Source organism: Thamnophis elegans, chromosome 2 (genome assembly GCF_009769535.1).
Source record: "Thamnophis elegans isolate rThaEle1 chromosome 2, rThaEle1.pri, whole genome shotgun sequence".
Classification (NCBI taxonomy): domain Eukaryota; kingdom Metazoa; phylum Chordata; class Lepidosauria; order Squamata; family Colubridae; genus Thamnophis; species Thamnophis elegans.
In genome coordinates, this window is record NC_045542.1 from 15,412,813 (window position 1) to 15,425,136 (window position 12,324).

At 41.4% G+C, this 12,324-nt stretch overlaps 1 protein-coding gene across 1 annotated transcript; it reads right to left on the reverse strand.

The window, feature by feature from the left end:
- Positions 1-7,072: 7,072 nt before the first annotated feature.
- SLC48A1 (solute carrier family 48 member 1) lies at positions 7,073-11,712 on the reverse strand. The gene is made up of 2 exons (XM_032210362.1): positions 11,522-11,712; positions 7,073-9,699 (listed from the first exon to the last, which is right to left on the reverse strand). Exons 1-2 carry the CDS (start codon positions 11,652-11,654, stop codon positions 9,563-9,565), a joined length of 270 nt encoding a protein of 89 aa, XP_032066253.1. The 5' UTR covers positions 11,655-11,712; the 3' UTR covers positions 7,073-9,562.
- Between the last annotated feature and the right edge of the window lie 612 nt (positions 11,713-12,324).

The window sequence follows — 12,324 nt, forward strand, 5'->3', positions numbered from 1 at the left end:
GAGTGGCTTGGCCATCGTGTGACTGGCTGGGCGTGGCCAACTTGTAAAATGTGGTGAAACTCACTTAACAACGCTCTTGCTTACCAACCAAAATGTTGGCTCAGAAACTCTGGCATTTGAAATGCAAGTCTTAAAGCTGTCAAGTTATAAGACCCTTCCACCCCTAACCCTTTAGAAAACAACCTCAGGGGTGTTCAAACTCGACAGCTTTAAGACTTGTGAACTTCAACTCCCAGAATTCCTCCTCTCGCTCTTCATCTTGATGATGTGCAGACGGGCGGGGGGGAGGGAGCTGGAACCGGTTCTAAACAGCACTGTAGATTTGTGGAACCTCTTCTATAGAAGAGGTTGGAACTGGCAGGAACCCACCCCTGGACTTTGGTAACCTGTCATTCAAAGGATAGATTTTTAAGCTATTTTGATTATTTACCTTTTATATACTTCCCAGGACAGTGTCAAGAATTAAGCTTACTCAGCTGGATGCAAGACCTGTATTTGACCCTTATACTTTTTAAAACAATATTGATTATGTGCCATGCTTTATTTCTTATGACAAAATGTCGTGGCTTTTGTGGGAAGAATGGAGGAGATATGGTTCTGAGGCAAGCAGAAGGATGGATGCTTTCTTTTAAAAAATGGATTTCTGGAAGGTATGGGCACGAAGAATGGGAAGGGTATATATATATATATATATATATATATATATATATATATATATATATATATATATATATATATATATATATATATATATATATATATATATATATATATATATATATATATATATATATATATATATATATATATATATATATATATATTTTTCTTTCTCTTATTCATTACATTTATATCCCAGCTTTACTTTAGGAGTTCAAGGTGATGTCCGTGCTTTATTTTCTTCCACTACTCCCTACCCCAACTATCTTGTAAGTTGGTCTGAACTAAAAAAAGAATGGCCAAGTAATTCCATTCATTTCTGTGGTCAAGAGCAGGTTTGAATCCAGATTGTTCCATGTAGAGAAGGGGTGTCAAACTCGATTTTATTGAGGACCGCATTAGGGTTGTGATTGACCTTGGGGGTGGAGTGGGCATGGCTAGGGTGGGCGTGGCCAATTCAACATCACTTGTGTCGGGAGTGCCTGTGGGGGGCACAAGTGCTCTGCCAGCAAAAACGGGCTCCCAAGCTCCATTTCCAGCTGCAATGGCCTCTTGCAACCCTCTGCCAGCAGAAACACAAACTTGGGGAAAGCGGCATGCAGCCTTCCTGAGCGCTGTTTTTGCTGGTAGAGACACTGTGGGCCGGTGCTTCGCTGTTTCCAGGGCAGCCCCGCAGGCCAGATCTAAGCACCCACGGACCAGATCTGGCCCCTGGGCTTCATGTTTGACATCCCTGATGCTGATGATTTCAACTGTTACCTATGCACAAGCCGCTGAAAATTACATTAATTAACATTCAGAAGCAGTCCAGGAAGACCCCTTCTTAATTCACAGGAGGAGAAGGAAGAGGAGGAAGCACAGCTCAATCAAGAATTCTTTTGTTGTAGCCAACCTCAATAAAAGTAGTTTTAGCCTTCCTGTGGAGCTGATTTCATGGTTCTGTCTACCTAATGAAAGCGAGTCCTTTCCCTCGGTCACAATGTCACGCTGATTGGCTTGCTTCCTAATTTAAAGGGAGAATGTTGGTTTATTCCCAACTGGGTGTTCTCCAGATATCTTCAAGCTTTCCAAAACCTAAGCAGTAGGCTAATGATTATGCGGAAAGGGGGGAATTATGGGAGTAGAAGTCCGGCCCATCTGGAAGGCACCAGGTTAGGGAACTGCACACCCTCATCATTAAATTCAATGCTCAGCCCATCAATTCCTGTACTATAAATACTGGGGCTTCTTTGGAGATGATGGGCAGCCAGACTGATCGCTAAATGTTTTTCTCCCCTTCCCCGAAAGACCCAGGTGTTCATGGGGAAGGGTGGGGGGGGACATACTGGTGAGCTGTTTGAAACTCTGGTTGTAATTGGTTCCAGACCCCAGCTGGCTGTTGCCGCATTGCACGGCTGGGGTGTTTAACCGCAAGGCTACAGAGCCTTGGCATGTGTCCTGTTCCAGGAACTCCATCAAAGCCGAGAGACCGTCCTGGCCCTTTGGGTCCAAATTCATTCCAAATGTTCCAATTATCAAGGCCTCCCACCAGCATCTTTTGGCTTCTTGGCTTCAGGACAAAAATCCGCAGATGAGGAGAAACAAACAGCCACGCCTTGCCCTGTCGTCATGCCAACACAGAGGCTGAGGCCCTGCAAGCCTGCTTGGGAAGAGGCCTTTGGCCTGGCAGCATAAGCTTGTCCCCCCCAACAGCAAACACACACACACACACCCCATTTCCATCAAAAGTCTGGTGGAAAAGAATGCAAAAGTTCCCAGGCCAGGATGTGCGGGGAAGAGAGAGGGGGGGGGGGAGGGAGGGAGTGGACAGGACGCCAAAATGTCTTTCTCCTTTCTTCCAGATCATGGCTACAGTGGGGGGAAACGGGAAGACCTCCCCCCCCCCAAGTACTTCTTTATTTATCCCTTTATTTATAAAATAAATTTATATTAGAGGCCTCTCTGTAAGTTTTCAATATATGTCCCTGTGTATGTGTTTATATGGAAGCTTACATTGCACAATATAGGTAGTCCTTGACTTACAACAGTTTTGTTTAGTGACCCTTTGAGCTTACAAGGATACTGAACAAAGGGGACATGAGCATTTTTCACCCTTATGACCCTTGCAGCATTGCCACGGTCATGTGATCAAAATTTGACTGCTTGGCAACCGACTCATACTTATGACCATTGCAGCGTCCCGGGGTCATGTGATCTCCTTTTGCGACATTCCAACAAGCAAAGTCAAAGGGGAGGCCAGATTTAACAACCATGTTACTAATTTAACAACTGCAGTGATGAAGAGTCATAAAATGGGGCAAAATTCACTTAATTAAACGGAGATGACTTGGGCATTCATTTATAACCCTGCCATGGTTCCCATCAATATTGCCTCCTTGCCACAAACCCAGATCCATTCAAGAGGACCGGAGAAAGAGGCACAGCATCCTAGAAACCCATATAGCATCTCTTTGGGCGGAAGGATCCAAGGAAAATATGTGGCTATCGACTTTCTGGCTACTGAGACATCCTACTTTCTAGTCTTCCTTCTCCCTTTGTCTTTTTTGGGGAAGCTTGTTTAAATCTCCCAGGGGCTGTAAAGGGAAGTAAAAAATAACCCACCCAAGAACCAGCATAATTTTTCCCGTTTCAATGTGATGTCTGGAATATGTATCCTGTTTTCCCGAAAATAAGTCCTCCCTGAAAACATTGCAACAGAGCAGCAGCCATGAGGTGACCACTCTCGCTGCCTCCTGCACCTCAAAAATAATAAAACCTCCCCGAAAATAAGGCTAAGTGCTTGTCTTATTTTGGGGGAAACATGGTAGGGTCCTTGATTCCATCCCCCCTTATTCTTGGTGAAGCAGTTGATGACATACATTCCATTATAGAAACAGAGGTAAATGATGTTTGCATTGATATGGCAGAGCATGACAAGAAAGGCTGCCCCACTAGTTTGGTTGTTTTGGTGTCCGAATGGAAAGGTACCATCTACACCAGTTCAGAAGTTGGGCTGGTTTTCTTCTTTCTTTTAAGGACAGGGTTTGCAAATCTGCAGCCCTCTCAACACACTTTTAGAATAAGCTCCTTTTTTGAAATCTATTTTTAATTTTTGAGAGGCATCAGCTGGGGAACACTGCTGAATGCAGAGCCGAATGGAGCAATCCCGTCACGTGGACTATTGGTGACCATCTGCCTTGCTTCCTGCATTATTTCTGGCATTTTATGCCTGTGCATCCTAAATTCTCTGGCTCCAGACTTGTCCTTTACGAATTCCAAAATTTCACAGAATGGCTCCAGTTGTGTGCTGGTGTCACCACAAACTCTTTCTTGCTTGAGGTGTGGTTGAATTTGACCCAAACCTCCAATTGGTCAGAAACATGAGAACTACTCCATGTGCCTTTCTAAACTGGTAAATGTGTCCTTCGTTATTCTTCTATCGATCAACACATGAGCTCATGGCCTACAATTGATTTAATCTGTGATTATAAAGTCATTTGAATCACGGTACTTAATAGATCATTTGCATTTCAAGGAACAACTTAAACAATAGATTGGGACTTTGGCTATAAAACTTTCACCGTTTTCTCTCACACTTTTGTATAATTTGTTTCCTGTCTCTGGGAATCATTCTAGAATATTTACATTCATCTTCATTACAAGCACCGCGAGCTTCTTCCATTTGACCATCTGCATTATTGTACCAAAAAATAATAAAATAAAATAAAAAACTGAAATTCATTACTCTTAAATACTGATCTAGAAAGAATAGTATGGAAATGGATGGCCAAGAAACAATTATGGTATTCGAGTCTCATTTTTATATCCCTCAGTTAACTTGAGATTTCTTAATGACTTTCTTCCTGATGACTCATGCACTGTTATTTTTATAGCAAAAGCAAGGAGGAAATAACTCTTCAAACTGGAAATACAAGACAGGTAGTATTATTCCATAGATCAGTGTTTCTTAAATTGTAGTCCTAGGATCACTAGGAATCCCCCAAGATCCATTCAGACATCCACAAAATCAAAAACTGACAGTCTATGTTGAAAAATAATATAATCTTAAGAACCCATCCAATAATTGCGAGATGCAGTAGTGATAGTGAATGTGTTGATTTTAATTTGTATTATGATAAATATTGAGAAATATAACACATACAATCAAAAGCTGTTTTGGGATCCTCTGTCCTTTTTAAAAGTGGGGAAGAGACTCCAGAGAAAAAAGAAATGGCACAGATTGTTGCTGACTGGTTTAAGAGAAAGAAACTACTGAAAAACAATCCCCTCTATTCCTTTCCTGATGTAATGTGGCTTTTGAGGCTGGAAAAGGATATATATATGTATGTATTTGATTCATACACCAGCCCATCTAACAATTCTGGGTAGCTGAACCTGGCAAAACAATACATAGTTAAAGACACAGCATCTTGTAAGAAACTAGGCACTGAAGTTCACCAGGATCTGGAGGTTATTCCTGAACCTGTTGACCCCTGTGATATATTGAAAACCAGGAGACTATCTAGTCATTCCCCTGTTTAATAAAGCACCAGATTTCAGCCTTCACAACCTCCATCCAAACAATGAGACTAAAAACACAAGGCTAAAAAACATGGCCACAGTGAGTGGGCTGCGTATGTATGTATAGGCAGGAATGGACTTTCTACATTTTTTAACCAGTTTCAGTAACTTTTTTTCCTCTTCAAAGTGTTATTTATGTATATCTTGCCTCCAGAAGGTTTAGAACAGGGGTAGTCAACCTTTTTATACCTACCGCCCACTTTTGTATATCAGTAGTAAAATTTTCTAACTGCCCACCGGTTCCACAGTAATAGTGATTTATAAAGTAGGGAAGTAACTTTATAAAATCTATAAAGCAGTGTTACAGCAAACCCCTATCACCCACTGTGAAAGCTGGAACGCCCACTAGTGGGCAGTAGGGACCAGGTTGACTACCACTGGTTTAGAAGGAGATCTAGGGCCCATACAACAATATTCAGGAGCTATATAAAGGTTGAGAAACAGTGGACTTCCCACACACAAGGGTTTACTCCTCTACCTAAAACCAATGTCAGGTAAGAAATATGGGAAGAAAAAGATGACTTTCCTCTCTGTTGGTTGTAGTTCCAACTTTATGCCATAAACAATTGGTATTATTTTCCGCAGGAAGGAGACGGCAAAAACTTGCTTACCTCTTGGTAGCTGGCAACATCACTTTTCTGCAACCTGGGAGGGAACATCATTACACCCTATAGGCAGTGGTGGGATGCAACCAGTATAACAGCTGGTTTGGAGAGTGCATGCCTGGTGTGCGCGCGTGTCACACAGCATTAAAAAAAAGACCTTTTTAAGCTTCAAAACGTACCTTATATGTCAGCGCCTGTGAGTAAAATAGCTGACGTGTGGCAATCCATTGTGCCACGCAAATCAGCCCAGCTAAAAAAACTGAAGTATAGGACAGGAAAGGGCAGGAGCGGGTGGTGGGGCCAAATGCTCTTCAGAGTTGCCGGTTCACCTGAACCGGTCCGAACCGGCTGAATCCCACCCTGCCTATAGGGCATAGAGGGAATGGTTCTGTGCACACGTTGGGCAAGCAGGCACAGCTCCATTTGCGCGAGGGGTGAGTGCGCACTCACCTGTTGCTCTCACAACTGGGGATGCGCGTGTGTGCATTCGCCCACCACTTCTGTGACTCAGTGATTCCATGGATAATAGCAAAGCGCATGACTGCCAAAATGTAACATCCAGAAACATTTATCATTTAAAACTGCTGCAAGAGTGCAAAGCTATTGCAATAGCCTTTAAAAACAGAAGAAAGTGTTCCTTTCTATTAAAATATATAAAGTAAATAATAGAGAAATGTGCCCCTTTTAAAAATTATGTCCAAAGGTTATGACATTAGCATTTTCCAATGATGGCCTACATTTGTACAGATAATCCTTGATTTACAGATATTGTGTTTAATGACCATTCAAAGTTACAATGGCCCTGATAAAAGAGACAATCAATCCCCCCCCCCCCCCTCACAACTCTTACAGCATCCCCAAGATCATATGAACAAAATCTGGGCATTTGGCATGTATTTATGACACTCGCAGCATTCCAGGGTCATTTGTTCTCCATCTGTGATCTTCTCCGCCAGTTTCTGACAAATAAAAATCAATGGGGAAAGTCGGATTTGCTTAATGGCTTTTAGCGATTTGCTTAACAACTGCAGCAGGAAAGGTCGTAAAATTGGGTGCGTGACTCACTTAACAACTGCCCTAGCAACATAAATTCTGGTCCCAATCGTGGTCGTTGAGGCCTACTGCTAACAGTTTACTCAACATTTCTCCCCATCACATCTGGATACTTTCAGCATCTACCTTGTACTTAAGATGGATTGACCTACGTGCTCTTGACTTTCCTCTGCAAATAGAAAGAGACTTTTAAATGGTTTTTTTTGACCATTTTATTTTATTAATAAGAAAAAAATGGCATGCGAACATCCTTCACCTGGGTGAACCATTTTCCTGTCACATACCTATTGCACATGGAGAGGAGAAAGCAAAACACAAAACATTCTATCATGTGAGTTTCAGCAAGCATGAAACAGTGAGATTAAAAAGAGCGGATGAAGGTTTGCGTCACCATTGGGTCCTCTGCATACATAAAATCACAGCATGGACACAAAGGCCCACCTTCTCCACTGCTTGGCATCAGGCCGGCTACCTTTTTCTTCACCACAACCTCCCTAGTAAATGATATATTACTATATTAGTACCTTCGTTCTATGGAGTACTTTGAGCTAAATAGATCTGTTCTAATAAATTTTCTTAAATTTCCCATGAAGATTTGGTGTCCCTGAATTTATCAAATCCCTTTTGTGCCATTGGGAAAAAAAAGTCCCGAGAAACCCGATCCCTGCAGTGCAGATCACCAACCCTGATGAAAGTACCATGTATCGTATTTGACAAACAGGATGGCATTTGAAGGCTGAGGAGTTCATCAATAAACTTGAAACATCTCTATATCTGCCTTACAGCCCATTAACCCAAAGGGAGCCATGAACCACTTGATTCTCATCCCAGTGCTTCCTGACACATTAGGAACAATTGGGTTGACCACAGTTGCCTGATTAGAGATCATTCTACATAAAAGTCAATGCCAGCGTTTCTCATCCTAGGCAGCTTCAACATCTGTGAACTTCAAAACTCTCAGAATTCCCCAGTCAACATGCTGACTGGAGAATTCTGGGAGTCAAAGTCCTCACATCTTCAAGCTGCCAAGGTTGAGAAATATTGGTCTGCGCATTTAACAGGTAAAGATGCAGAAGTTTAAAAGACAAGTCATTCTCTATAATTCTGCATTCAAATTAAGGTTACTCCAAATTTCACTAATCTATCCTTTGGATGGAGGACAATTGTAAGCCTCAAGGAAGTACCAAGGGCTTTTAGAGTAGGGCGGAAAGACAGAAACTTCAAGGAGGATTGCACATCCCAGTGTAAGCAGAAAGGGGAGAAAATAGGTGAAGAAGGAACAGTGCAACACATCTCCTTTCAAACACATCCTCGGTGTAACTACCGAAACATTTAAAGTGACATTACAATGACAAAAATGTGTTCAGGAGAGGCAGAGAAATTCCCAAGCCACCATTTCTTCTCACAAGTGGCACCCACCCCACTTCTTTAGCTCTATCTCACACAAAGCTTGATCTAACTGAGCGAAGCGTTTGGTTAAAACAAAAACTTCTTTTTGTGAATTAGTTTATGCCGGATATATGCCACAAAAAGTGAGTCAGTTAAAGGGATGACCATCCCATTGGCCAACAGTCCAACTTATTCAACCCTGAATTCCTATTCAACCAGAAGTAAAAAATCAGAGAATAAAATAATTGTGGTAATTATCTATTTTTGTCCCAGTCTTCAAGAATTAGAGAATGAAGTTGACTCCAAAGGAACTGGCTTCCCCATTCCTAAAATATTTCAGTTGCTCACTTTATAAAATATCAGTTTTAGAAAAAGCAAAAAAACAAAATCAAGTGATAATGATATTATGGAGAAGGAACTTCCAGATACTTTTGAAGCCCAGATCATGGTATTCACCACCACTGGCTGAGGCTGTTGGCAGCTGTAATTAACAACATCTGGAAATCTCCAGGTCCTTGCCTATGTTGTCCAGATAGCTACAGGAGAAGGGGAAATGTATGGATAGGAATGTTATTTTCCTTCTTCACCCACATGGTCAGTCTTCAAAACTGCAGGTGCCTTTGCAACAGTATTTAGCTTTGTCTAACTCAAATTAAAGAAACATCCATCATAACTATTTAAAGTTTAAAGAAAAAAAAAAGAGGTGCAGAGTTTTGTTCACAACATACATTTCTTGTCCCTAAACTGTGATCACCACACCAGCAGCTCATACGCAAGCCTCCTCACCAAAGCACCAGGGAAGGGAGGAAAAGCTTGCTTTAAAAAAGTTTTAAAATGGATTCACACCTTGAGCTATAAAAATACATCTGTATGAAAGGAGTACAAATCAATCCTTGCTTTATAGGACTGGACCATAGACCTTGCCCCTGCCCCCGCCCCAAAAGGGGGAGTTGCTTCTCATTAAAGAAAAAACAACAACTATGAAAAATGCCATAGGTCATAGATGTTAGAGACTTGGGACAAAAACTCAGGTCCTGCTAGACATCTTGAGACATCCATCCAAACAACAAAGTCTTCGTGAATGATGAGCGCACACGGACTAACAGAACTAGTCAAAAGGGCGAATGACTGGACAAAAGCAATTAGGAAGCAAAGAAAATGCAGAAGCAGGTCAGGCACCTGCTGTCTGTTTCTTTCAGCCGCCTTCTGGCCAACCCCTTGCCTCCAACTGTCAATCAGATGAACAACAGCCTTCCTTGACCCTTCTTTCTTTGATGGGACAGACATCCAGGATCTCAGAAGTCACTCAGAATGCTGATGTCCGCAAACTCCTTCTTGTACCGATGAGAGTATAAGCCGAGGAGAAAAGCCCATTTGAGGGAAAGGATGCTCCAGATGCAGGACAGATAGTAGCTCTGTGGGTCCGTAAAGGCTGGGAAGAACAAGCAAATTGTAGCATCTTATTAAGAGGGAAAAGTAGTACAGCTCCAGTGTTGATTACTTTATTAACCTGATTCATTACTTCCAATATCCACCCAGAGTATTCCATCTTCCACTGTTGTTGAACAATGGTCAAAGTGACTGAGGATCATGAGAACCATCACTCAACCATCACTCAACAACATCTAGAGTCCCAAGGAGCCTTCACTTGACCTAAAGTCCTTGACTTTAACTCCAGCAGTCGCAGGCAAGATGCCCAACAGTCAGAAATAAGGAACTGAGCAACACTTGGAATACTGCTGTTCCTATGGGAAGTTTATGTCTTTACCAGCTTGATGCTTCAGGAATAACTCCTAGAATTTTTACCTAACCTGTTTTGGAAAAACATGCAAAAGTCCCCAGATTAGAGAAGGGTGGCTTAAAGTGATGCAATAAATTTACAAGGTTGTTTTTGGCAAATCTTACAGATGTATAAGACAGTAAGGAGAGTGGTGGTTCATGTGGCTAGGATGCAAGGCTGAAAATTGGCAGGCTTGTGTTCGAGAGCTGGCTACTGCCGTGTGATGGGATGAGCTCTCATCACTCGCTCCAGCTTCGGTTGACCCAGCAGCTTGAAAGTGGGTGACCATGAGTAGATAAATAGGTACCACTTTGATGGGCCACTTAACAGGGACATGAAAGGACATCCTCTGGGCAACGGTGATGTCACCAGCTAATCCTTTCAACCCAAAAGCACCTTGTTGCTTCCAACATGAGTGAAAAGACAATAATAAGCAATAAGCCAATCTCCAATCCATTTTGAGGATCTACCATCCCTGGACTCCCCTTTTAAGGGAGGCATATGGTATTCAAGCATTACTGTAGAACCAAGTAGAATGAATGTAGCACTGGTGGATCCAGCCTTGAACTTGAAAAGTATGCAATGGCTCAAACAACCAATTGATGGAAATATGGTATTAATATTGTATGATAGGTAGGAACTGGATATATATATTCTGATAGGTAGGAACTGGATATATTAATTATTTCGTTATATAGTTACTGTCAGTACATATATATATGCATGTGTGTGTGTGTGTGTGTGTGTGTATGTATGTATGTATGTATATATATATATATATATATATATATATATATATATATATATATACACATACATACATACATACATACATACACACATACATACACACATACATACATACACATACACACACAGAGACATGCATATATATAAGTACTGACAGTAACTATATAACGAAAGAATTAATGGGTAGGTAATTTGACCGATTACACATACCTATGTAATGGATATAAACTATTATTGTTGCAAGATCTAAGAACTCTATGGAAATGACTATCAGAAATGTCCCACTATGTCCAACATTTTTAATGTTTTTTCTAGTAAAAACCTTTTTTTAAAAAAAGCAACCGATTGAAAGGCTGTAGGATTGGGATTCCAGCTCATATATAAGCCTTTTGCACCTACACCTATTTTAGCAAAGGATCCTTCCATGCTGAGGTACAGGTTTCTAACTCAAAAGTAGGGAGTCAGATGCTGCTGAATTACAATTCTGATTATCTTTGAACACTGACAATATCAACTGGGATTGATAGAGTCCAATATTGTCTGGAGGGTCCCATTCTTTGCAAACAGAATGCGCTGAAACTGTCTGATGGATTCTCTAAATGAGGAGGAGGGGAAATAGGAGTAGATTTCATGGCTGTCACTAAACTGGTTCTGCCTCCTTTTTTTTTGGCTGCACAGAACTGCTAGCTTTAGATTTCCAAACAGAAATAAATTATGAACTTACATTGCTTCTTCATGATGGCCAGGGCCAGGAATGTACAGAATCCCACCAAGGAGAGTATGCCAAAGAAAATGCCAACACACATGAAGAACCTCAGGCCTTTCAACCAAGTCCTCCAATAGTCCTGCATATACATCACATGTGTGATTAGGGCCCAGAGTGCTAAGACACCTATAGGAAACAAGAGAGGAGGAGAATCAATTAAAAGTGAGCATGCAAACTCCAAAAACTGGATCAGCGGCTTTAACCAGCAGGTTTCTGCCATTTCCTTTAGATCAGGGTGGCTTCTGACCGTTAAGCTGCACTCCCCAAAAAAAAAGGTGACAAGAAAAACACTGTTTGATTTCAATTCAGAATAATTTAATACATGGGTCGTCAACTTGGTCCCTACCGCCCACTAGTGGGCGTTTCGGGATTCCAGGTGGGCGGTAGGGACTTTGGAGGTTAAAACCTTTTGAGCGAGTGCGCAGTTGCAAAATAGGAGAAGCAAACACGTGGGAAGGGGAGGATGGGATAGCAGGGACAGGCAGAAGCCGAACAGAGCAGTTGCAAAATAGGAGAAAGAAAAGTTATAGGCAGGAGAGAATTGTTGGCTAATAATAATAAGTGGGCTAACTAGCTCAGCCTTACTTTTGTACATTGTCCTAAGGAAGGGAAAAAAAGGAGATAAAAAGGAAAAGATTAAAAAAAATTAACAAAAAAAAGGGAAGAAAAATAGAGAAAAGGGGATAAAATAAAGGAGGAGAGTAAGCAGTGTTTAGTCTGGCTCATAAAGTTAAAAACATTATAAACATGATAAAGTCGAA